Source organism: Apiospora kogelbergensis (genome assembly GCF_038363985.1).
Source record: "Apiospora kogelbergensis strain CBS 113332 chromosome Unknown utg000008l_segment0_segment0, whole genome shotgun sequence".
In the NCBI taxonomy this organism is placed as follows: domain Eukaryota; kingdom Fungi; phylum Ascomycota; class Sordariomycetes; order Amphisphaeriales; family Apiosporaceae; genus Apiospora; species Apiospora kogelbergensis.
The window spans coordinates 2790291-2815221 of NW_027117425.1; the positions used below are offsets into that span (position 1 = coordinate 2790291).

Here is a 24931-nt window from a genome sequence, read left to right on the forward strand (position 1 = left end):
AAGAAATCTGTTGACACGAACGTCTACGTGCCACGGTCCCCAGGACAAATCGGCCCAACTACTTAAGTCATACAGACTCTCCTTGTAAATCCGGTTTAGCTACTCGCCTAATATGAACACGAAGAACCATTACACCTACGTTTTTCTGAGTCAAAGCCACCTCCCACGACCAAAGTTGCATTTCATCAACGTTAGCCATTTCCAAGATGTTCGGACTCTGGTCCAGAACCACTGGGTCAACGACTGGGGAACCCCCGTCTGCTGTCGTATCAGATAGCGGCACTGTCATCATTTCACCCAAAGCTCCGCTTGTATCCATCCCGCTCGATGAAAGCCACACCAGCCCAGAGAACTCTCAGTCCTGCTCCGCTGACAGCTGCTCACCAATCGGACCCCTTACGGTTACCAGTTCAAGTTCCGGCTATGTTGGCGGCGGCGAGAAGCTGACCCCGCCGGTGGTCACGGCAATCTATCAGGGGTCGGGTGGCACCCACCACTTCGAGATGCACCATGTGGAGTTTCACAATAAGCCGAATGGATTTATTATTCAACAGGATATTGCCAACGCTTATAAGCCCATATCTGAAGGTTCTGCGGGAACAAAGAAATCAAGTGACACGGCAAAAAACAAAGAGAAGACGCAGCCAGATGAGATGCTTCAGTGGGTCGCGGCTATAGCCCCCATCGTTGCGGCTATGCCCGCTGCGGCGTCAAATGTGCGGGCGTACTTCTAGAATAATTACAGCGAAGGCGAATAATTTGGAAGGTAGATGGATATATAAACGACATTTTGTCAAGTGATTGAGGCTAGACCAATTGAATTCGTGATTATTTGTACAAGTTTGTCTCAAGAAAAGAAAGCGGGAGCGCCGGAATTGTTATATAAAAAAAAGAAACTCCAGTCATGGTGCAACCCATAATTATTTGCAGGGCGAAACCGACTTGGCGCTCGTGGCGTCCTTGGGAATGACGCCGGCGTCGACGGCGGCCTCGTAGCACCAGCGGTACTCGCTGAAGCCGCCGATCCAGTTGCACTTCCAGGACCAGAAGACCCAGCCGCCGGCCTTCTCGTAGGCCTGGGCCTGGGCGCCCCAGAACTGGCGGTAGAAAGTCTTGAGGTCGGCGTTGTTCTCGTTGCCCTTGGGGGACCACCTCTTGTCGTCGCCGCTGTCCGTGGCCACCTGCAGCGACCACTCGCCCACGACGCTCCGGCCGTGGCCGTTGTCGGCGCACGCCGCCGACAGGTAGTCCTGGCGCGACGAGCCCTCGCCGAACTGGGGGTCCCAGCGGTAGTACTTGTGGTCGTCGGTCGACAGCAGCGCGTGGTCCGCCGGCAGGTGGCTGGCCGGGTCGCCCGACCCCCACGACTGGCCCATGTACATGATGTTGAGCTGGTCCTTGGCCGCCACCCCCAGGCTCTTCTCCCGGTTGCGGATGCGCGACCACGCGGCCGGGTAGAAGTTCTTGACCATGTCGGCCGCCTGGCTCGGGAACTCGCCCGCGTGCACGGGCTCGTTCATGACCTGCAGCGCGTAGACGTTGCGGTAGTTCTTGTTCTTGTGGATGCGCTCGGCCATCCACTCGAGGAACTTGTTGGCGCGCTCGAAGTTGGCCTGCGTGTAGAAGCCGGGGTTGGAGGTGCCCTGATCGACCGGCAAACGTTAGCACTAGTAACTACCTGGCCGGCTGGGGGACTGTGATGTTGGGGGAACGGGTAGAACAGGAAAAGGGGAGGCAACTTACGTGGCCGGTGAAAGACTGATCCTTACTCTGCGAGCCGGGACCTCCGTGCAAGTCGATGATGATCTGCAGCCCAGCGTCGCTAGCCCAACCGGCGATCTTGTCGAGGTACTCGAGGCCGCCCCTGGGGTAGTGCTCGCTGCTGCGGTCGACGAGGTCCTCCTTGATCCAGAAGCCGACGGGGATGCGGACGGTGTTGAGCTTGAGGCTGGCGATCTTGGATATGTCGTCCTTGGTGACCCAGGAGGCCCAGTGCTTCTTGAAGGCGGCGTCGGCCTTGTCCTGGCCCAGGTTTTGAACACACGTCCACTCGTCGCCCGCCGAGCCGCAGCCCATGTCGCGCCACGCGTCCGCCGCCATCCACGGCTCCACGATGAACTGCGAGCCCAGGTTCACGCCGCGGATCGGCGTGCTGCCCGGCTGCCACCGCGGCCGCACCGGCTCCGTCCGCGCCGAGATGCTGGCCGCGCTGGCCGTGGCCGCCAGAAAGGCGAGGGGGAGGGAGCCCAGCATTGTGGTTACGACTGGCAAGAGGAGGGGTGGAATTAGGATACTAAAGCAACTAAACAACTCAACGAGTAAATGAGTGAAGGTGAACGAGAGTGTGTGGTTGCTGGTATTAGTTCTGGAAAATCCTGATTAGGCTCCCGTGTATTATATGTATGTGGGCGTCTCCCCCATGTTCGGAACGGGTTGTCCACAACGGCATGTCAGCCGCAAATGTCCCATGCCCCTTAGTAAGTAAACATCAGCCGATGACGATCTTGTCTAGATTGCCTACTGGCTTGGCGGACGATTGGCCCATTTCTGTTGATGCAAACCAGTCCACAAGGAAGTGCACTTTCAGGCACCACGTTTGATAAATATAGCCATGTATTGTACAGGGGGGTAAGCTCAGCTCCTCATGCAGCCGACTGACAGACATTCTGACTGGCATTCCAGGGCTGCTTACTGGGCTCCCAGATTGCCCCCGTCCACTAGTCGGCGCGATGATGGTAGGACTATCCACTTCAGCCCCTCCCATCAACCCTGTCTCGATAGCATAGCCCCGGCTAATAGACGACGTCTGCAGGAGATGTTCAAGGGCCTTAGTAATGAAGAAAACAAAAGTGTTGAAATTTTAAATTGCTTCGAGACACCAGAAGCTGGAAGCGGGTGCGAGGGGTGCAGGCGAATCCTCCAAGAACCATCCAGGACTGATTAGTTACTAAGAACCCAACCAGTCGTTTCGGGAGTCGCCGTTAATCCAGCGCCTTACTGCAGACGGAGAGTTTGTCTCAAATCCCGTTCCTGAATTAGCGGCGCTGCTAGCAATTTGGGGTCCCCATCGTTTTGCCCCATTGCTATGCTATTAATAGCAACCTCTTGCATCTGGAAAGAAATCTTCAAGATGAACCCGACCATCGTCGACGCAGTAAGAAGCCAAGTCCTGTTCGATAATCGGCTTTGTCGTCCACTTCTGCATGCTCCCCGATTTCAAATGCCGACTGTCTCTGATCAAAAGGCAAATTTGCGAGCCGCCCGGTCTGTCGGGACGGTCAATTATTGACTTCGCGACAACTTCAGACGATCGTGTCGGGATGGTTTCTGCACTATGCCACAAGCTTGATTTGACGTCGATGCTGCGACACCGAGGGAATAAGTATTAGTCGTGTAGTTGCTGCACTCTGATCCGAGGGACATTCCTCTCTTTCATAACACCAATGCCGTCATGCCTTCAACAACCGGACAATCTCAGGGTTATTATTCCCCGATCTCACGACAGTTTCCATTACCGGGCCCGGCCCCGACATTGTCCCCCTCTCTACTCTAGCCCCGTTCTCCAACAGCATCTCCACCAGCCGCCTGTCCCCACTGCGCGCCGCCAGGGCCAGCGGCGCGCGGCCCGGGTCCGCCTCGTCGTCCGCCAAGTTCGCGTCGGCGCCGCAATCCAGCGCCAGCTCCGCCAGCTCCCGGCTGCGCGCCCGCTCGACCGCGTGCGTCAGCATCGTGGGCGGCGGCTTCCCGTCCCGGCTCTTCCTGCCCACCAGCCGCTGGTCCGGGTCCGCGCCGTGCCGCAGGAGGAGCGCCGGGATCTCGAGCAGCGCCGCCGCCGCCGCTTCCCCGTGCGCGCTCCCTCCGCCCCCTCGACCGCCGCGAGGAAGGGGCCCAGCGCCTTCTCCAGCGGCGTGACGTTCCACACGTCGTGGGCCTGGTGCGGCTGGGCGCCGTGCTGCAGCAGCAGCGACAGCAACGACACTTTGTCCGCGTGGCCCAGCTTGCTGTCCTCCAATACCACCAACAGGACGTGCTTGAGGTACATGTCGTGCGCGTTCGCGTCGGCGCCGTGCTCCAGGAGGGTCTGCACCAGCGCCACGTCGTGCCGCTTCGCCGCCGTGACGAGCAGCGGCGTGCCGTTGATGTCGCTCGAGCCGGGGTCCGCGCCGAGCTCGAGGAGGTGTCGCACGAGCCCGCCGCGCCCCTGCGCCGCGCACAGGTGGAGCAGCGGGTAGCCGCTCGCGTCGCGGGTGTCCGGGCTGGCGCCGTGGCGGAGCAGGAGCCGCACGACCTCGTCGCCATCATCGTCGGCGTCGGCGTTGGAGGGATGCTGCTGCGACTTCTGCAGCGCGACGACGACGAGCGGCTGCATCCAGCAGTCGAGCAGGCCGGCGGCGTCGGCCCCGCCGCCGCGCGACAGCAGCAGCTCGAGCCACTCGGGCGACGTGGCGCCGCGCCGCCGCACGAGGTTGGCGAGGTAGGGCTCGCCGGACCAGTCGTGGCGCTGGAGGGCCGAGGCGCCGTACTCGAGCAGCAGGTCGACGGCGCCGCCGTTCTCGGCGTCGACGGCGTGGAACAGCGGCGGGCGGCCCGCGGCGCCGCCGTCGCAGACGCGGTGGTCGGCGCCGGCCTTGAGCAGGTACTCGAGGGCGCCCAGCTGGTCGGCGGCGACGGCGCGCACCAGCGCCGTCTTCCCCTCCTCGTCGCGGCCGTCGATGTTGGCGCCCTCGGCCAGCAGGAACTTGAGCTGCGCCACGCTGCCGTAGCTGGCGGCCTGGCACAGCGGCGTCACCAGAGGCTCGGGCTTGGGCCGCAGCGCGTCGGTCGCGGCGCGGAACGGCTTGGAGAAGAACCCTTGAAGCCGGCGGACGATCGATCCTTGCTTGCGCCGTTGCCACTTGTCATGGCCGACGATGTGGTGGACCCTATCCGAGCGTGGTGGGAGGAGTCTTGAGAGGGCTGGGACGCCTCGTACGCAGGAGGGAGTGTGTCGAAAGAAGCTTCTTTTGAGGACGAGGATAAACGACCACTCGGACTTTCGAGGAGGATGCTCCCCGACTTTCCTGATCTCCCAATAGCTCGACATGAAGATCCGACTCTTATCATCAGCAACTTCACATCTTCGTCCTCCAGCCCTTCCTCCTGCTTCACTATTGAGTTCCTAAACAGTGGGCAAGGTTAGTAGTGTCTCTTGGTTTAAAACCCTTGCTGCGTTTGTGGTCTTACTGTTGTAGAGTCTGCAACAAGACGACAAGTAGCATCACGACGGGTTTTACGAAGCACTCGTACTGCTGCACCGTCGCCATGTTGATGGTTTCCGCCGGCGTCTCCGGCGTGAGCCGCATGAGCTGCTTGGTCAGTACGGCACCCGCCGCATCGCACTCCACTAGGTACGTTGAGCATATTGTCTGCACTCGCGGCGATAGTACCACCGACGCCCCCTCGAGAGTGCTTTTGAGTCGGTTGGCCTCGTCGCGCAATTGCCGCAGGAAGCCGGAAAGGGGCCACAGTTGCGAGAGGCCGGCGCGACCGTTGTGTGGTGGCGCTGCGCCGCTGTCATCCAAGAGTGCGTCGATCTCCCTCGACCCCGACTCGGCCCATCTTGCCAGGTTCGCGCAAGTCGCAATGAACTCGGATCCCGACTTTTCGCCCATTATCTGCCGGTGTGGTGGAGAATTCGTCTCAGTAGTGGCCGCTCCGAGCTAATTCCACTAGAAAATAGGCTGAGATAGGGAGTGGATTTGGTGTAGGTGAGCAAAAGGGGAGAGTGAGGTTTTGTCCCGGATTGTGCGGGGGGAGAAACAGGCCGACCTAAGACAGTAATATCACCCGTGTCCCTCTCATGCAATTGATGGGCTGACGCGTTTCGCCAAGGCTGACGTGTTGGAGAAGACTTCAGCCGCTCTTCGACATATCTTCTGCATTGGGGCTGGTGCTGACAGGCCAACCTGCCGGTTTCCCACAGCTCGTATGCACGCGGATGCATTGGGGGCCGCGGGCTACCTGGAATTCGGGAACAAGGAAACCCGCTGCTGGCCGGTGCCTCGGTGCCAAGCCATCAGGGCGACCCCTGCAACCAAACAACAAATGGACGTCAGCAGATCATCTAGCACCGGCCATTCCGATTGGACTTGGCCATCACGCTCACCGTTTCGACCAAAACTTAAAAGTTTCCAAACAACAATGTCTCAGGTGTGAAGATGGGACGGCAGATGCGCGGGATGTGACGGCGGTTATGCTATCTAATCTTTGTTGAAGCAACCGGCAATTATACGCGGTGTAAGTTTGCACATCCATATGCCACTAAAAGGTACCATCTCAAGGTTGAACCAAGCTTCGATATGTGGGAATCGGTGTAGCCAGTTGTAGACTAATGCAAACAACCATGGCATAATGCGCTTCGAATGCAGCCACGGCTTCCAGAATATTATCCATAGCAATAGAGCTTGCTTCTAAGCTAGCTGAGTCTGCCAGGTTTATGACTTCATTATCAACACTTTTGATGACTCCCTGGAATCTGGAAAGCAGCAACCACATTTACCTAAAGATATGTCTGAGGTGTTTTACATATTAGCCCTTCTTTCTTTCTACTCATAATAGTGCGATACTTCTGTACATCTGAAGTCTAAATGCACCTTAAAGAAACGAAACCTTATAAATCTGCCTTTTTAAATCTGCGCACGTAACCAAGTGGCCATTATACCCAATAGCCTGAGAACTATTTTGTAACAAATTCAATCGATCGAACTCAAATAGGCTGAATAACCTCATGGCAGCTTCCTTTCTCCGATGACTTAGGGCATTCTGTATAAAGAGGCCTGCCTCGCTCCCTCTCTATTTCTCGTGATCAAGAGTTACACACTACAGAAGCCCGATATCCCATGATGAGCACTTCCAGCAGTACGAGCGAGGGAATTTCAGCCCCCAAAAGCCTCAGCCAACAAATCTTAAATGGCGAATCAGTAGACTTGTCCAAGTTCAGCGACACCGGCGTCTGGATCGACGCATCAAGCCAAGATGGCTCCGAACACAGATTGCTGGCAGACCTGAGCTGTACGTGAGCATTGATTTGACGGTTTTCTCGCTCCTGTTATCAACCAGACCAACTGACCGAACCTCGGATGCCGACAGATGACGAACAAGTGGCCGTGAAGACGTTACACGTGCAGAAGGCCCTCCTGGACGCGTGGAAGAAAAGACACGCCCAGAACCCCGTGGGTGTACACGCCGTAGAGACAGGAAAGATAAAGGACGAGCTGAGAAAGGCTACAGAGCGTAACGCTATGCTGGAAAAGGAACTCCAAGATACCCAGGCTGAGCTGCAACAGACCAAGGCCGCGAAGCAAAACAATGCTATTGCAAAGCAGAACAATATTATTGCAAAGCGGAACCTTGCTAATGCAAATCAGAACTTTGCTATTGCAATGAACAACTTGGCACTCGAACAGAAGTATTACGCTGCTATAAAAAAGGATCACGACGTTGCAAAGCGAGACCGTGTCATTAAAGAACTCAACAAAAAAGATCCGTTCCCTTGAACTGAAGGATTATGGGGCTGTCAACTACAACAACAAAATACTCAACACTTTCGACAAGTTCATGAAGTCGACATTGAAGCGCCTCGACACCCGCACACAGAGCACCAAGATCCATTGAGCATTCGATTAGGCCGGTCACAGTATAAAGCCTAATACAATATTGGATGTTGTTAACAGTGCTAGGGCGGTTGTCACGGCTTCAACCATGGCCAAACTGACAGAGTCAGATGGAGTACCAGGGGATGAGTAGAGGCAAAGAACGAACACTATCTCATACTAAAATAACGTAGTCTTTATGTCGCTAGTGATATACTTGGAATGCCTCGACTATGAGTCAACATGACCTTTACTTTCCCCACTACTTTGTTGTCGTTGTCCCCCTCCCACTCCTCACCATGAGTGAGCTTATATACCCCTTTTACGTGCTGGTATACTGCAGTACCCCCCGCTGAACTGGCAAGAATCACGCTCTTGGTGTTGGTCATGTCCAAACTGGTCAGCCCCCTCCAGAACTTGGTACGTATAGCTTCGGCTAGCGAGGCTATGAGTACAACAGTGTTCATGGCGACAGCGAGGTAGATGAACACGGGCTGACCTACGGTGAGTGCCAGTACGGTGACTGTGGCGTTCTGGTTCGAGTATTCCTGGGCAATAACCAGTTGAGCGCTGGCATCTCCAATGAACGACTGATCAAAAAGAGCATTAGCTGATTCAGCGACCCCGCGCAGGTTCTTCTGCTCGACCGTCTCATTTGTACGTTGCTTCTGAACCTTGTAAATGTTGTTCATCAACATATCTGGAAAGATCGACGTATATGAAGTGCTGGATATCATGGCTAAGGCGGCCATTGAATCTGTGCATTTAATGGCGATCCTATACGGTGGTTCCAGGTTGCTGACTTCGGCCTGCGGAATTGGGATTACAGAGATCTGTCTTTTATCGATATGGACATTGACCTGAAAAAGTGTCGGTACGATGTCTGTCCAACATGAGACATTCTGTAGGGTGCTATAGCCCATCGTACTGAGGACAAATTCTTTCTCCGAGACGGTGCTTGATGCTACAACTTTGTCCGTTCCAGCAAAATTCCCGGTCATATATCCTGCCTCCTGGCTGGTTGGGTGTGTGAAGTATTGTTTTACGACTTGACCCGGGATTTCACGCTCCTCTAGTGCTTGTTTGACAGATCCGTTATATGTACATTGGTACTTGACGTGGTAGGCAGTCTCATTATAACTGTAAGCGACAATGTGTGGCGCCTGGGTGAGGGAGCTATCATTGAGACCAACTGATGAGCCTGCGCCATAAGAGCGACCGCTATAGGTGTAGTTTGTGTTGTCGCTTTTCGTAAACGTGGGGTGCTTCCCATCCAGAGTCGATGCTGCAGAGACGTCATTGAGAAGATAGCCGTAACGGGACGTATGCACAGCATAGGAGAAAATCCCAAGTTCTGTCTGCAGAGTTGTGCCCCCTGATAGACATAGTCGTACCAGTTCCGCCACCACATGTCCTGTGTTGCATTGCTCCAGGTCGGGACCTTGATCCAAAATGGCCCTTTGGCTGTCATAGGAACATAAACGGGTGTCAAAGCGCCTGCCCATAGTGCCGCGGGGATAAGGGCGAGAAGTTCGGCTATGCAGAGTAAGGGCAGGTAAGGTAACGGAAGCGACCAGTTGACTCGGGACATGGCGAGGCCATTCAAGAAATCGATGAAGTCCAGAGACAATGGGTGGCTGGATAGAGAGCGACGAGTTAAGAAATTGAAGCCTTGAGCAACGGTCAACCGTGGACATATGCCCAAAACTGCTGCAAGGATTTGAACAATTGTTTGTGTAGATGCTCTGTTATCTGTGATCCAGTCGTAATAGAAGCCGTTGGGGACGGTCCAGCTCTGCTGTGTATTGGCAAGCAGCACGTAGCTAATCGTGGTTGAAAAGCAGATTGGGAAGAGCATCAGAGCCTTCTTGAAGGCTGATATTTGGCGACACTTGGCCGGTGGCTCAGGTGAAGCGATCGGCTTGTAAGAAGACTTGTCCATGCTGATCATTATGTAGCCCCCCTTCGATTGCGTGGGCCTCGTAGCTATAGGTGCGTGCTACTTCTCAATGTCGAGGAAGCGCCTGCTGAGTTGGAAGGCAAATTGTGACTTGATAGAGTCCGAGACGTTGACTGGCCATGCAGCGCTATTCTTTTTATGTTGGCAAACATCACATAAATCACCATTGCCACAAGGATTCGCTTTGAAACTTAGCTATCAACTATGAAGATCTTGAAGATCTTGACCAGGGTCTGCTTACACAGCATAATCCGCCATAAACACGAGCTGGGGGTGAGCTGAAAGCGAGGCGCATCGCAAACGGGCTGTGTGTGGGCGCCCCTGCATAATTCCCTGTACCGCCCTCCGCATTTATACAAGGCTTTCTCAGCGCACCGCTCTGTCTTTCGGCGATCGCACTGAGCCGTTGTGCTGCACCGCCAGTAGGCCGCATTCCTAGTTGTGTACCCGTAGGAACAGCCTGCGCACGCCCGGCATCATCCAGTCTCCCGGCCGTCCGCGGGTCGACGGCGGCCCACATGCGCGTAGAGAAGTTCTTGCGGTTGTACGGTATCTATGAAGTCTTACCTTTGGCCTCACCAACTTTGCCTAAGGCGTTTGCCACACTGCTATACCTGATTTCGTGCACGGACAATGCTTGCTTTCTCGTTTCCGAGGCGGCCGGTTGCAGTATTCTTGGGCTATCCCCTTTAGCGTACGTTGAGCGTGTGAAACGCAACCTTTTGGGGGCTCTCTCAAGTCCAGGGTTTGATTAAGAACTATGACGAATCGCGGTGGGTTCAGTCTCAGGCGGAGCGGTGTTGCCTCAACAAGGGTGATGATTGGTCCGGGGCACGGCAGCTGAAGGCTGCGGCCAGGCTGTTGTAACAGGGGTCTGATGAAAGATTTGAATGCAACTCGTGGGGTTGAATTTAATGTAGCAATGAGCTGCATATAGTATTGTAGCAGATGGATGAGGCAATGGAATTGGTGTTCGTTTCTCCAATTCCATGCAAGTCGCCAGCAAGAAAGCAAGTATCAAAATTAGGTCTCAGATGAGGTGAGCTGTTAACATTCAGCTCCCCCTTGTATCTCACCTGCAGCCCATGTAAACATTCTTTTATTCATTTTTTGCCCTTCGGTTCAAAGTCAAGGTCGGTCACATGCAAACATGGACGTTTTGGCTCTGAGTGGGCATATTAGCATACACTTGGAATAAATCACTGCTATATAACTGTGTAAGAAGATTGCTCCTTTTTAATTCTGCCAATCCAGAACTCCCAACGGGCTGCAGAGAAGTGAATATTTACCCGGGAACCATCAGGTTGCTAGAGGCCGCCATTAGAAATTCTATCTAACTGCATATGATTTCTTCGACTTCACTTCGTAGGATTCTCTCGGGGTAACAATTGCCGGCCTGTACCACGTTATGTCCAGGCAGACGTTAGGCTGACAGGCTGAATTGCCTTTCTCGTGGCAGGCAACAAGGCATATTTGCAACGATAGCAATGCCCTGTGACGTATTATGACGGTATCCCGCATTAAACCCGCTCCGTGCTGGCACACCACGACGCAGTTTGCTACGCCTCGCAGTGGTCGTGTCCAATAACCATCAATTAAATCTCCCCGGCTGTTCTCGTGGACGCCTACACGGCCCGTACATATGTAACAAGTCTTCGGTGGAGAGATAACAGTCATCGGCACCCGTTCCATCCCACCACCGACAGGACTTCCTGAATTAAGAGGTTCGCAACCAACCAGCAGGCCTGATTGGCTGGAATCTCCCAGAGATCCCCATGGTATGCAATCTCGGAACTCAAGACACATCGACCTTCCTAAACTAGGAATCTCAAGGGGGATCCCGGGTTACCTCTTCAGTCACATATTAATCCAGAACCGCATTCCACCTACACCATGGATCGGCTTCTACATCCTAATCGTTGGCGATCACTAATCCGGTGGATATCGCCCGATGAAGATTTCCTGCCTTCCAGTCCACATCCGATGAATTGTATGCCTCATAGTTTCATCATACATGCTGTCATCTATGGCAATCTAATACAGTCTCCTTGGAGGGTTGTTAAAAAACTCAACTATGCAACCCTGGGTTATACCACCCTGCTCCGTCGGGGTTTTGCTTCTGAATATACCCCGATTCCCAACTTGGAGGATCATGCTACATCAAGTCGCCATCAACGAATCGTAATGAATCTTTCAATCACGCCTTGCGATGTCACACCGTTTCCTCTCATGGGTAGAACACACCAGTGGCCATAGCATAGGACCTCTTCTGGAAGCACCCCTGCAGTTCGCGTCCTTCTTATTCCCCATGGAGAACTATGGCGCATGTGACAATCGTAGTCTGGTGCCGCCGTGCATATGCATTACACATCGTCGTGCATATTACAGACCGATGTAGATATTAGACATCACGCCACGTTTGCCAGTCCCATCCTCGCCTGGTCATGCACCAGCAGGGGCCAGTGACCCATGCTACACTCAAGCTTACCGCTTTCCGATGAAGGGCACGGCTGGACGGGTGAAGGATGGCAATGGGCTATGCTGTATGTTGTGTAACATGAACACCGTATGGTTTTCGTCTAACCTGGGGCTGTGTTGGAGGTCATGGTATAATAGTACTTCGCACACCGGGCGTTCTCGTTTGATGGAGCCAGACCTGGGATTTTTGATTGGCGAAGGCGATTTGCCTCCAGCATTCTGAACCTTGCCCATAAACATGCCCGTGTCCAGGTTCTTGGTGCCTCCTTTACCCGATTATCTTCTTACCCCGCCCTGACCTGATCGATCGAAAAATGACGAGGTGACTGCAAGTTTTGGCCCACGATGGAGCCCGTCGGTCTCGTTGCCAGCGTAGTGACTCTTGTCGCCGTAATTGACAAGACTGTGGAAGGTGTGCGCCGTAGCACACGGCTATGGAAAGACGCACCAACTGAGATTAACGAACTCACCGTGAGTATAATCGGCCATCTTTTGCATTGCTCAATCGTATCAGGCCCTGATTATCCTTCGCACAGGAGCTCCTGGATAACCTACAGACGATTCTCAAATCCCTAGAAGCACGTTCCAATGGAGCAGTCGACCAATATTTATCCAGTCCTGTGGCTCAAATTCAGAACTGCAGCGAAGGACTTCGCAACCTGCTAGATACCAAGATACTAGCCGAAAAGCCGAAAGAGTCAAGTATAAGGATGAGAAAAGCCTGGATTATGCACCAGAACAAAATAAGCCACCATCGTGAACGGCTCTCTGATGCGCGTGATGCGTTAAGTTTCGCACTTCTGTCGTAGGTAGTTCCCGGCGTCCTGCGGCTGGTGCTCAACCCGGATCGCACCCATTAACATTTGATACTCTACTCAGTTCACAGATTTCTCGCTTGGACCGGATAGAGACTTTGCTGCAAGCCCGAGATCCCGGAACCGGAGCCCTATTGGCTTTGACCGAGTCAACTACGCAGCTGGCGGCTGAGGTCAATTCCGCTGTGCTTGCGCTGGCAACCCAAACCAAAGGGGGATCTGAGATGACATGTGCCGACCAACCCAACGAAGTTCCATCAAGAAGTTTGCAGCGATATAATACATACACGCGGCAACCTGATCCTGTTACTCTTTTGGAATGTTCCCCTAACTTCTTCCCGGAGACTTACACAATGGAAGGAAACCCGATAGCATTCTATGACTCCAAGGAGATATTGCAGTCCAAGAACCTTCGATATGTTTACTACACCATGCTGATTCTCAACCGGCGGGAGTTCACACGCAACATACTCAAGGTGGAGATCAACAGGGACTCGAAATACTGGCCGGCACTAAGGGCAAAGCCAGCGAGCATAGGATACAGAAAGGCTTATGAGCCGATCAAGAAAGTGAAAGATAAGCTTGTGGAGTTCCTCAATACACAAGGGCCCTTGCCACAAGATGCCCAGATTGAGTTGTTCCTGGGTCATTCAGAAGGAAACTTCAGCGTGGACCGAAACCTACGACAGAGTCGTAGAACACAAGAGTATCTAAAAGAGATCTCGGCCGACGCCAAGCATATGAACTTCCCAAGAGTCAAGGAGAGAGAGCTAATCCACTACCCCATCGCTTGGAAGTACGAAGCGGTCCGACTCCAAGCGAGACTGAAATCATCTGGTTGGCTAATTGCGGTCCGTTTTGACGCAAGGGACGATCACATGGACGAAGAACGCTACGCCCTAAAGGTTCTTTTCACTCTACACGGTAAAAACGGCTTCCGTTCTCTCACTCATCTTGTCGAGGACGAGAATAACTGCATCACTGGATTTCTCTGCCGAAATCCATCACAGGGTCCGCTTTTAGACCGTTTGGCTAGCGCCAAACAACACGGGACAGTAGTTGACTGGACTCGCCGAAACCGCTGGTGCCGACAGATTATCGAGGGCATCTCCGCCCTGCACGGAAATGGGCTCAAGCATGGCTCGCTGGGCAGGTTCCTCCGGAATGGCCTCTATATTGACGACCATGACAACGTGACCTTCCTAAACGCCTTCCGCCACTCCTTCACCTACGCGGATGATTTGCAAGACCTTTCGATCCCGCCGGAGTGCCGACGGCCGAGAGGTGACGATGTTGCCATACCGGTGGAGCCAGCCACCGACATTTACCAACTGGGCTTGATCCTGTGGTGCATCGCAGCGAACGAAGATGCCTTTTATAGATCAACGGTCCCTCGCCTCGACCCAGACGACGAAGTCGGCGTCGCGGCGGACACGCAACTGCCCATGGTGGACCCTAGCAAGGCGCCGCCCTTTATGAACCGCGTCGTCTCCATGTGTCGGGCCGCACGGCCCGAGGATCGCCCGCCTGTCCGGCTCCTCCTCGAAGAGTTTCCGCCTGTGAGCATTGGCGAGACCGAGACCTGCCGGATCAGGGAGCTAAGTGGGGTCGACGAGACGGACGACGAGCCGGCGGCCGAGGACACCATGGTGGCCTGGCCCATCAATATCCGCTGCCGCCGCTGCCACGCGCCCACGGCGGACCACTACTACCACTGCGGCCGCTGCCTCGTGGCCGTGTACTACGACATCTGCCCCGCCTGCTTCGCCGAGGGCCACCACTGCCTGGACGACGACCACTACCTGCAGGAGCTGCGGAGCCGCGAGCCGCAGGGCAGGTACTACTCGTGCCTGCAAGAGGATGGGAAGCGGCTTCCGCCGCTTGAGTGTTGACGTCGGGACAGACGGCACCTGCTTTCCATTTTGCGCTTTTTTCTTTGTTTTGGGAGGCCTGTTGCATTTTGCAGAGTTTGCTGTCAGAACAAGAAAAGTCGACATCGTGCGCAACAACGAAGCCACGGCCAAAAAGGACTTGGTGAGTTTCACATTCAAAAGAAATAGTATTTCAATGGAAACCGCATAGCATATCTTTCCAGGAACTGTTAAAAACTCGAGATCATCTTATTACATAGCATCAGCCTGATCAAGTAAACGCTCAATATCGGTTTGCAGAACATGGAGGGGTGGGTGAGATGTAGTTGACGGAAAATAAAAGTGCAAGGCCATTCGTGTGTCTTTGTACCACAACGCGTACCTATTTAATACAGAAGACCGCCCGTGTCCTACAGTTGAACCATGACTTTACCAGGTTGCTTTATGCAAGTTGCCCGGTACTCTGCTCCCATCCCATGGGAAACCGACACGACCTATTAACTTCTGACTAGTTGGATTCAGGCTCGTTCAAAGGCCTGAGTCGGCAAATGAGGTCGATGAGCCCCTGAGGAATCAAATTTCGGGTTAAGTCTTCTTTGCTTATACCAGATTTTATCATGTCAGGCAGGAAGCGGACCGTCCGCTGCCCCGCGTTCCTCAATAATTCTGCCGTTGAGGAGCACCAAAAGGGCAGGTCGACGGTAGTAATGGCGGCCAGCGCCGGCCCGAATGTGAACGGGTCCACGGGTCTATCAAAGAGTTCGTCGCGTCTCATCTCGAGAACCCCGAACTCGGAGCGCTGGATCCTGAAGTTGCGCCTGGTGCCCACGTCCGCATCCATCCAGAGGTAAACTGATGCTAAGCTACCGCCGCCGCCGCCACCATTGGTGGCGGCAGCCTGTTCTAAGCCCATGCAGCACTCACGCCACAAGCCCATTTGTACTTGTAGCAGGTCCTCAGAGTGGCAGAATGCAAACCGCACGGCGAGTTCAAGACGTTTTGCATGACGGATCAGAGAACAGGGCCCCACGGGACGGAAGGCGACGACCTGATGCAAAGTCTCGAGGTCATGGAAGGCGAAGTCGACGAAATCAAATATGCTGGTGCAGTGCTCGAGGTAGAGTTGCTTGCAAGCCAAAAGCACGGCGAAGAAGGTGGGACAGGGATCGTACCAAATTCCCTCTGTGACATCTGTTGTTGCCGCGGCCACTCCTTCTCCTTGTTCCTGCTGCTGCTGTTGTCGATGAGCTCTTTTGACGAACGCTCTTTCGCACCGCCAGTGGCTTCCCCACGCCATTCCCAGCCGCCTTCTCAATGTCCTGTCGCGATCCGCATCTGGTTCCCCGTCTACGGGCCAGCCAGCGCCGTGTTCGTCGAGACATTCGGCGCGCAGATAGCGGCCATCCTGAAACATGAGGTGCTGAGCGCCACGGCCGGATTCCCACAGTCCATGGAAAATCATGTCGCGCACCTCCCGCGGCAGCCGCATTAGGGTCGAACCGGACTGCGGATGTGCGCTGGATGCCATGGCGTCGAGGTCAAGGCCGGCGCCGGGGACTGAGTTCTGCGGCAGCCTAGCCAGGCTTGAGACATCGTGGTCGTTGCTTTCCATGTTCATTATCTTCTTATTCAGTCTGATTTTTCTTGCTCCTAAAGATTTTGATTGCGTTCGAGCCGAAAAATTTGATCGGTGAGAAGGAAGACACAATAGGCATCAACCACAATCGTGCTGGTGATTGTTCGAGGAGTGGCCAATCGGAGCTGATTTTGTCTCGTCTACCCCACTATTTACGTTGACAGCCTACTGATCACACAACGTTTCAACCTGCAACAAATATGCTCGTCTTTTTCAACCTTGATTGACTCCCTACACAGCAAATGAAATATTTTCATCTGTCATCATCAACTAAATCAGTTGTTCCTACCAAGCGTACTCCATCGTCGCAACCCGAACCCAAGGCCTTGTCACCGAGCAAAACCGGCGCATGGAGGAGCTGAGGAGTGAGTAACTTGGAGCAGGAAAGGCAAGTGCGAAACAATCAAATGAACCACCCCGACACCAACTAACTGCCTTTGCCTTGTTCCTGATTTCCAAGGTCCACAAGGCGGTTGCCCCACTATCCCACTGGCCCACTTTTGCTGATCAGCCAGCCACGCCAATTATTAGTCATCTCTCTCATCAATTCCCACTCCAACTTCAACTCCATCTTTTCATTCATCCATCCACATTCACCAACGTCAATCAATCATCAATCCATCCCGTCCCCGTCTCCATCCATCCATCCATCATCTCCACCATCTCTACTTCAACGTCTCCCTCTTTCGACTTTCCTTCGCTCGACTCTTTCTGCTTCAGTCTCGCTCACGTGTAAGCAACTCACAGATCTGTCACCCGTCGCCCCGGCCATTCTACTGCTCCTGTTGGCTTGGCCGGCTCTGCGCGAGTAGGATTGGGCTTCCGTCGGAACTCGTCCACCTTGTTGCCTTCGGGCTTCATGCTTGGACCGGTCACCCGTCGCCCCGATCATTCTACTGCTCGCGCCAGAGTCCCCAACGCTCCTCGAGTAGGGTCGGGATCCTGTCGGAACTCATCTCGTCGGCTGTGAACCGTGTGCTCGGCCTGTCGCGAAAGGGAAGACAAAGGCAACCCATCATCACGGTAAGCATCTGCCCTCTACTGTTTGATTACTACCCATTTAGGCTCCATAACACCCAAGTACGAAATGACATCCGCCGACGAGACGACGCGCTTTGCCCATTCGGTCTTCGCGGTACGCGAAGATGACAACGATGGCCGTAGCCCCGAACTCGTCGATCAGCCCTTGAAACTCGATGCCTTGTACAAACCTTCCACCTCAGTCCTGTTTCGCCTCAGTGTCCCCATCGCCAACAGCACCTCCACCAAAACCATGATCTATGTGCAGATTACTCCCGATCGCATCATCTCTTTACGGCACACAACTTGCGAGACAAGCGACACAAGCGACCAAACACCGCGTTGCCTTGATCTTGTCCGCGAGCAATTGGGCGGTGCGCGCTTCGTTACGCGCCTCCAGTTCCAGCTGCACACCGGCAGTCATGCCCAGCTCGTCGTGCCCGCCGACTTCAACCTCGACGACAGTCCCGACAGTCCAGTGCGACGCGTGTTGGCCTCGGCCTCTTCTCTCGCGACCGCTTCGTCGTTCTCGCTATACATGCCTCACAACGTTTTACCGATGAAGAAGTTTCGCAATTTCGCCCATGCTGTTCAGCAGTTCCCGGCTTTAACGGCAGCCCAGCGCCACGCGTATGAGCGGATGGTGGATCTTCGCAGTCTGTACCATGGCAAAGGCGGCAAGGTATTCACGTCCGAAGAACAAGATACCGCTCCCGCCACACCAGCTGCGACCGAGTCGGATGCTGCTACTGTGGCCGTCGATACACCCTCGCGTTACCGAGATTCACCCCCGCAATACGAGGAAACCCCGAGCGAAGGTCGCAAGCCAAGGGACAGATCAGACGCCACCACCGCTTCTGCTGAGAGCCCGGCCCGCGACTATGCCCCTCCAGCATACGAAGATGGCGAGCAGCAGTGCGGGACTTCAACGTCTAACAAACGCGTATTACACTGCGGGAGCGAAGACATCGATCTGCACCCAGCCCCCAAACGAAGACATCCAAGGGCAACGCAACTTTCGGAAAAGTCTTCATGGAGGCTCGACTCCTCCGAGGGCCGGCTGCAGTTCCAGCTTGAGCGGCAACGCCAACAAATCGAACAGCTACAAGAGGATGTCAAAGCGCTTCGGAGGCGGAACAAGGAACTCGAGGGACGTCACGACGAGCTGGAGGAAGGCTATGGTATGCTGGAGAAACGCCAAGTTGAGAGCGAGGAGGCCATCGAGTCTATTCTTGTCCACACCGGGGAACTCGACGACGAATGTGAGAAGCTCGGGAGGCAGATGCCAGACATTGGTGATGAGGTGGAGAACTGGATGAGGGACAGCATGGGGGACAGGGTGAAGGAGTACATGGCAGACTGGTTAAAGGAAAACATGTCTGAAACCATACAAGAGTACATCACCCAACAAGTCACGGCCCAAATAGTTGATGTGAAAATGAGGATGCGTAGTGCTCTTGGAGATTAATTCAAACTGCATTAAAAGTACACCGAAAGCCAAGAAGTGCATGCCCCCTCCTGCTCTTTTCCCTTTTCTACCAGATTCCAGTCGCAACGGTCGTTAATATTACAATGTGCAGCTACCAATATCAACGAATGCCATTGAGCACAAGGTTTGCTCGGCGGTCGAGGACAACGAAGACATCCCAAGAAGCCGTCAATTCCCATCACCCAACCTTCACTGGGACAGAAACTCAACCTCGTGCTCTTCGGGATGACTGCCATGAATGCCCCCGTCGAAGACATATCCATGCTCCTTGAACCAGTCCACGTACTGGGCCGGAGGAACCCAGGTCTTGTTCTTCTCCGCCTTCTGGCCCTCGGTCTCGTCGTCGTGGCCGCTGTAGTCGTCGAGCAGCTTTCCGATGTTCTGGCGCAGCTTCTTGGCGTCGCGCCACTGGTCGAGGCGCGCCGTGGGGATGCCCAGGTCGACCAGCACGACGCGGTAGACGCCGAGCAGGCGCGCCTGGTCGGCGGGCAGCAGGCAGCGGTCGAAGCCGTAGTCGCGCTGGACGGCGCGGTCGGCGGGGATCAGGCCCTCTTCGACTAGGTTGCACTTCAGGGCGTCGGCCGTCGTCTGGCCCGCGTGGCCGCACGGCGCGGCGTGCGGCGCGGCCGGGCAGCCGTTCGGCTTGTTGCAGCCGAAGCTGCAGATGAAGGGGCCGCTGCACGTGAAGCAGTGGCGCGTGGTGGGCGTGCGGCAGATGATGCAGGGGCCGGCGGCGGGCTGGGAGGGGGGCTGGTTCTCGGGCGTGTTGGTGGCCATGGTTGTGGTTCTGGTCTGGCTGAGTTGGTCGGCAGATTGGGTTTTTTGTCTGGGGTTTGGGACGATGTGATCAAGACGTGCTGAGATGATCCAGTGGAGTGGCGAGTTTGCTTCTGGCTGCTTCTTGGGATCTTGGGAGATGATGATGTGTGGTGATAGGTTTGGACAGAAGAAGAGTTGAAACTGAGTTGAAGAAAGGCAATCCGCGATGGTGCTGGCAGGAAATGGAAGTCGCAGTGATGGCGGTGGGCTTCGTTATTCGGGAAAGAGCGAAACTGATCATGACGAAGTCTGTTGCGGAACTGGGAATTCGTGACTGCCTGTGGCTCGCTTTGAGAAGCTCCGTGGTGTTTCCGACCCTGTTCTGGATGCCAGACGCTCTTGCTTCCTTCAACATGATGACGTTCGATCTTTGACTTCGCAGTGGCCCGTTGGGAGTTGTTATGACTCTATGTTTCTGTTGGCGGATTGGCCAATGAGTAGATGAGTCAATAGATTCGCTTGGAAATGAGAAGCCAGGAACTCCTTGATGGCAGCCTTTGGATCTGCACAACCGATTCCCGCCTGTAACGTCAATGTATATTATCACGTCCGTGTTTTCTAGGTTGAGGGTTTGGCGCTGAAGAAGTTTCGACACCTCTCGCATCTGATGGCAGTATAGACGCGACAAGGTTACGACACGAAGTTATCTTTCTTCATATCCTCCACATTTTCGTCGATTTCCACGGCATCATCGAACCTTTGGTGGTAGAAGATGGGTTTTCGATGAAAAAAACTCTCGGTGACGGGAGTGCCGCGACTGACCAATTCATTAGGAGCTAGGGGGAAGGAAGTCTCTGCGGTGAAGAGGACGAAGGTCCTTCCTCCTCCAAAACATTGTCGTTTTCCACGTTACCGTCAGACTGTTGGTTATAGAAGCGAAGGGGGTCAACGGGAGGAGGTGCAGTGCCAAGTTCATGATTGCTCATAGAAAAGGGCGAGCCTCGGCGGACTACCCAATCATGTCCAACGCTGGTCGTGTTAGATGGCTCCAGGTACTCCCCCATCGCTGCCATCCGCATCGTCTTCCTTCTCCTCACCATCATGGCCATGCAACGGGTCAAAGATTCTGCAAGAGTCAAGAGCTGATCAGGGAGGAGTATCCCGTGATTTGACTCGATATGCCTCATCATAGCGCTTGCCTCACCCCAGAAGACATGCTACTCAGGAGCGGCACTCTCAGCTTTGTGCTGGCGTTAAAGATGGTGGAAGCTGGCCGGCAACGCTGCCGCATCTCTTTGGCGGTGACATACTTCTTCATACAATTATTGGAAACGCCTTGGATGCCAGCAAATGCGCAAAGACCTGAAATTGGTTTCATGCCAAACGAGCAATTCTACACTCTCGAACTCACTTTGGGGTACTCTCTTATTCAAGAAAAGCAACCTCCAGTGGCTACGAAGATGGGTAAACAACCCGGTTCAACGTTGTTCGGGCCCATGGAGTCCTTCAACATCTTGCTTCTGGAGTTCTGCTTTTGGCCGTTGTTTGAGTCACAGCCCCTGAGAGCATCATTTTCACTGCCCAAGACGGAGATGGAGAAGCTGGCATACGACCTGGAGCGGCTTATAGCTGGAAGACCGAGGTCTTGGGGGGAGCGGGCCAGAATCACACTGCTAGCTCTAGGCTTTGATAAAACTACTGAAGGACAAATATGGTACTGAGTGTATTCGTGTGCGCACATTTTGGGAGATAGACTTTCTTACCGTTTCTTTCCTGTTGGCCTAGCTGCTCGATATCGAACTGAAACGACAAAGGACAGTTTGTTCATTCCTTCTCTCTTCAAAAGTCACCATTCTCGGTCTGAATCAGTTGCACCAGTGCACCCAATACGTGACATCGAGATGGATTTTCTCACCTCATTCCAAAACGCTCTCAAATGGGTCTCGAAGCCTTTTGAGCCGGCGGAGTTCAAGCAATTCTCACGTCTCCCCGTCGAAGTTCGACTCATGATTGTATGTTCAATAGCCATCTATCCCATCATCGGGAATTGACTTTGTTCTCACTCGTCTTCTCTTGCATTGATTCTACGACGACACACTCAAAGTAGGGAGCCAGCACTAATTTGGAATGTTTTCAGTGGCGCGCGAGTTGGACACCGAAAGTGATTCAGTCGAAGGCGGTAGCTACACGCGGACATGATCACGTACATTCATATCCTGGCAAACCAAAGCGTAACCTGCCAGTCACCCTTTGGGTCAATCGGGAATCACGAAAGGAAACACGACGATGGTACCGAAAGATCACTAATCAGTTCGTCGATTCCTATTTCAACGAGGAAATGGACACCTTGCGGCTTTACTCTTGTAAGCTGAATACCTTGGGCCCTTCGACACTTTTCCGTGTCCAAAGCCTCATACTTTCCACCTGCGATTCCGACAGCTACTGGTTACAGACACCCCGAAACCAGCCCCAGTACATGATCATGGGAAATTTGTTGCACAACTTCAAGCCGAGGTATATGCCAAGCCTTACCCACTTGAAGCTCGAGGCGAGGGAATACGAGATTGGAAAAGTCCGGAAGGCGTTGCGCGACTCGATCCGGCGCCCCCTTTTCTTCCGCTACGAGGGAGGCGCAGGAGGAGTGTGGATTGTGCCCAACTTGGAGTGGCGAAGGTGTTCTAATGGCGGGCCTCACACGCGATACAGCTGTAAACTTATATGTCCCTATCTGATGGGAATTGAGGTGTATTTTTGGGGACCGCGCAAGGCCGCTTGCTTCATTCGCGAAGAGGCACGGGCGGCGAAGCATAGAGCCTGGTTGCAGTTCGTGAGCTTCACCCTATGGCGTGCGCTCGTTCTTGGACTCCCCCTGGCGAAAGACGCTGTTGACGCTCTTGTCACGGGCCGACAGACAGACTACTTGCAATAGTCCACTAAAACCGGAAGAGGCACAGCGCTAGGGCGTGCAGGCAGCAGGCATTGTGTTAGCGCTTGTTGCACTGGAAGACTGGATACCCCGCAGCAACAAGCGCCTTTCGCTGTGCCGTTCGCTGTGCCGCCTACATCATGCCATGATGCCCGCTTCGCCCTTGAGAACACGGTAGACGAATTTGGGTGCCAAAAAGCTTGTTGGTTTTATGTTGGACAGCCACAGCTAATTACCGTTGAAAATATAAATAAATCCCCCTAGGGTAGGCTAGCTCCCGTCAGCCTGGCGCCCCCACCACACCCTTGAAACAAACAATGGAAGCTGTAAAATAAAGCAAGCATCGACTCAACTAAAAGAGCCAGCTACCTTCAATTCCCATCAAACTCAATTTACGTTTCCCTATTTGCCCATTTATTAGTTTCTCAACCTTGCCGAAATCTATGCCATCATATGCCATGGGCGACTCCAGTGTCAAGCTAGCGGTGTTGATTGACGCCGACAACGCGCAGTCGTCGGCGGTCGGGCTGCTGCTGGCCGAGGTCGCCAAGTACGGCACCGCGTCGGTCAAGCGCGCGTACGGGGACTGGACGACGCTGGGCCTCAAGGGCTGGAAGGACCAGCTGCTGCGCCAGTCGATCCAGCCGATGCAGCAGTTCGCCTACACCCAGGGCAAGAACTCGACCGACTCGGCCATGATCATCGACGCCATGGACCTGCTGTACACGGGCAAGTTCGACGGCTTCTGCATCGTCTCGAGCGACAGCGACTTCACCCGCCTGGCCGCCCGCATCCGCGAGTCGGGCCTCGTCGTGTACGGGTTCGGCGAGCGCAAGACGCCCGAGCCCTTCGTCGCCTCGTGCGACAAGTTCATCTACGTCGAGAACCTCGCCATCGGCAAGTCGCAGCCGGCCGCGTCCGACGGCGACGGCGGCGCCGCGGCGGCAGGGGCAGGCGGCGTGGGCTTCGCGTCGCCCACCCGGAAGGTGCAGACCCACAACGCGCCCGTGCCGGCCAGCATCGACTCGCGCGTCATCACGCAGCTGCGCGTCGTGGCCCGCGACGTCGCCGACGAGGACGGATGGGCCTCGCTCGCCAAGATGGGCATCCTCATCACCAAGCGCTTCCCCGACTTCGACTCGCGCAACTACGGCTTCTTCAAGCTCCGCGAGCTCATCGTCGCCACCAACAAGTTCGAGACCACCCAGCGCATCCCCGGCGAGGGCAAGCCGCCCGTCGTCTACGCGCGCGACAACAATTATAACGCCACCAACTGAAAAGTCTAAATCACCTATCGCGCGTCGTTTCAATTTCAACCATATGGAGTCAAATAAGGGAATCGGGGTTTTCAAGCTATCTAGATACCACAGTCCACCGATTTAGGTACGAGAATGATCGGCAAAAACAGGATTCAATCTCACTTGATTTAACAGGAAAGGGGCGGAATAGAAGATAGTCCTAGGCAAGGCGCAACGTGTCCCAAATTACAATAGCAGCTTTCATGTGACGCTTGAATTGAGCCAATCACAATTCACATAGCTCTTCATCGATCTGATATGCAGGCCAATTCTATTTATTCAATAACATATCGCAGAGAATATGGAAGAAAGGGTAGTTCATACAAATAGCAGACCTGCTCCCATGGCATATGCCAACGCCTTACTCAACCCGCAAACTCCATATAGCCCTCCCTGCGTTATCCCACAACTACTTATCCCCGGTTTTGGTCAACGCCAGAATCAACTCCTCGTCCCCGAGCATGTCCGCGTGCTGCATTGCATTACGGCCGTCCGCATGCACCAGGTACACGTTGGCACCCCTGCGAACCAGGAGAGACACAACATCGGGTTTGTGAGCGACGATGGCCGCATGCAGTGGTGTTCGCCCCCTGTCGTCTTGCTGGTCGATCAGAATGCCATTGCTGATCAGTGTCTCGGCCAAGTCACACTCCCCGGAGAAGGCCGCGACGTGCAGATAAGATTGCTTCTCATGGTCCGTCGTGTAGGGTCTCCGAGTGGCCTGGAGAAGTAATGCGGCAGTGTTCTGGCAATTTTCTACGATGGCTAGGTATAAGGGCGTGCGGCCAGACCTGTCACCAATGTTCGGGTCCGCCCCATATTGAAGAAGAAAGCTGGCAGCCTCGGACTGATTCGTCTTCGCAGCTGTATGCAGAGGTGTGAGGCCAGATTTGTTTTTAATCTGTATGCCCTTGCCCCGACAGAGAAAGGCAGCCATCACCGCGATGTAGCCTTGCGCGGCGGCAGCGTGCATGGGGAATGCCCTTCGTTGTCGAGTGCTTCGCAGTCGGCGCCTTGATCCAGAAGGAAGTGGACGATTGAAAGTCGA

At 54.4% G+C, this 24931-nt stretch overlaps 13 protein-coding genes across 13 annotated transcripts; 6 read left to right on the forward strand and 7 right to left on the reverse strand.

Annotated features, from left to right (window-relative positions):
* Positions 1-206: 206 nt before the first annotated feature.
* PG998_012847 (uncharacterized protein) lies at positions 207-734 on the forward strand (the record flags this gene model as incomplete). The annotated part of the gene is made up of 1 exon (XM_066879663.1): positions 207-734. One exon carries the CDS (start codon positions 207-209, stop codon positions 732-734), a length of 528 nt encoding a protein of 175 aa, XP_066726047.1.
* A 186-nt stretch (positions 735-920) lies between these two features.
* Positions 921-2253, reverse strand: PG998_012848 (uncharacterized protein; the record flags this gene model as incomplete). The annotated part of the gene is made up of 2 exons (XM_066879664.1): positions 921-1643; positions 1744-2253. The coding sequence occupies 2 exons, from the start codon at positions 2251-2253 to the stop codon at positions 921-923; spliced, it is 1233 nt and encodes a 410-aa protein (XP_066726048.1).
* A 1196-nt stretch (positions 2254-3449) lies between these two features.
* Positions 3450-5083, reverse strand: PG998_012849 (uncharacterized protein; the record flags this gene model as incomplete). Its single annotated transcript, XM_066879665.1, has 2 exons — positions 3450-3696; positions 3768-5083. The coding sequence occupies 2 exons, from the start codon at positions 5081-5083 to the stop codon at positions 3450-3452; spliced, it is 1563 nt and encodes a 520-aa protein (XP_066726049.1).
* A 136-nt stretch (positions 5084-5219) lies between these two features.
* PG998_012850 (uncharacterized protein) lies at positions 5220-5651 on the reverse strand (the record flags this gene model as incomplete). The annotated part of the gene is made up of 1 exon (XM_066879666.1): positions 5220-5651. The coding sequence occupies one exon, from the start codon at positions 5649-5651 to the stop codon at positions 5220-5222; it is 432 nt and encodes a 143-aa protein (XP_066726050.1).
* A 1467-nt stretch (positions 5652-7118) lies between these two features.
* Positions 7119-7535, forward strand: PG998_012851 (uncharacterized protein; the record flags this gene model as incomplete). Its single annotated transcript, XM_066879667.1, has 1 exon — positions 7119-7535. One exon carries the CDS (start codon positions 7119-7121, stop codon positions 7533-7535), a length of 417 nt encoding a protein of 138 aa, XP_066726051.1.
* A 135-nt stretch (positions 7536-7670) lies between these two features.
* PG998_012852 (uncharacterized protein) lies at positions 7671-9582 on the reverse strand (the record flags this gene model as incomplete). The annotated part of the gene is made up of 3 exons (XM_066879668.1): positions 7671-7811; positions 7949-8852; positions 9026-9582. The coding sequence occupies 3 exons, from the start codon at positions 9580-9582 to the stop codon at positions 7671-7673; spliced, it is 1602 nt and encodes a 533-aa protein (XP_066726052.1).
* A 3655-nt stretch (positions 9583-13237) lies between these two features.
* PG998_012853 (uncharacterized protein) lies at positions 13238-14776 on the forward strand (the record flags this gene model as incomplete). The annotated part of the gene is made up of 1 exon (XM_066879669.1): positions 13238-14776. One exon carries the CDS (start codon positions 13238-13240, stop codon positions 14774-14776), a length of 1539 nt encoding a protein of 512 aa, XP_066726053.1.
* A 487-nt stretch (positions 14777-15263) lies between these two features.
* Positions 15264-16367, reverse strand: PG998_012854 (uncharacterized protein; the record flags this gene model as incomplete). The annotated part of the gene is made up of 1 exon (XM_066879670.1): positions 15264-16367. The coding sequence occupies one exon, from the start codon at positions 16365-16367 to the stop codon at positions 15264-15266; it is 1104 nt and encodes a 367-aa protein (XP_066726054.1).
* Positions 16368-17478: 1111 nt separating this feature from the next.
* On the forward strand, positions 17479-18879 carry PG998_012855 (uncharacterized protein; the record flags this gene model as incomplete). Its single annotated transcript, XM_066879671.1, has 1 exon — positions 17479-18879. One exon carries the CDS (start codon positions 17479-17481, stop codon positions 18877-18879), a length of 1401 nt encoding a protein of 466 aa, XP_066726055.1.
* A 210-nt stretch (positions 18880-19089) lies between these two features.
* Positions 19090-19677, reverse strand: PG998_012856 (uncharacterized protein; the record flags this gene model as incomplete). The annotated part of the gene is made up of 1 exon (XM_066879672.1): positions 19090-19677. One exon carries the CDS (start codon positions 19675-19677, stop codon positions 19090-19092), a length of 588 nt encoding a protein of 195 aa, XP_066726056.1.
* Positions 19678-21560: 1883 nt separating this feature from the next.
* PG998_012857 (uncharacterized protein) lies at positions 21561-22588 on the forward strand (the record flags this gene model as incomplete). The annotated part of the gene is made up of 2 exons (XM_066879673.1): positions 21561-21671; positions 21797-22588. 2 exons carry the CDS (start codon positions 21561-21563, stop codon positions 22586-22588), a joined length of 903 nt encoding a protein of 300 aa, XP_066726057.1.
* A 455-nt stretch (positions 22589-23043) lies between these two features.
* On the forward strand, positions 23044-23862 carry PG998_012858 (NYN domain-containing protein; the record flags this gene model as incomplete). The annotated part of the gene is made up of 1 exon (XM_066879674.1): positions 23044-23862. The coding sequence occupies one exon, from the start codon at positions 23044-23046 to the stop codon at positions 23860-23862; it is 819 nt and encodes a 272-aa protein (XP_066726058.1).
* A 430-nt stretch (positions 23863-24292) lies between these two features.
* On the reverse strand, positions 24293-24856 carry PG998_012859 (uncharacterized protein; the record flags this gene model as incomplete). The annotated part of the gene is made up of 1 exon (XM_066879675.1): positions 24293-24856. The coding sequence occupies one exon, from the start codon at positions 24854-24856 to the stop codon at positions 24293-24295; it is 564 nt and encodes a 187-aa protein (XP_066726059.1).
* Between the last annotated feature and the right edge of the window lie 75 nt (positions 24857-24931).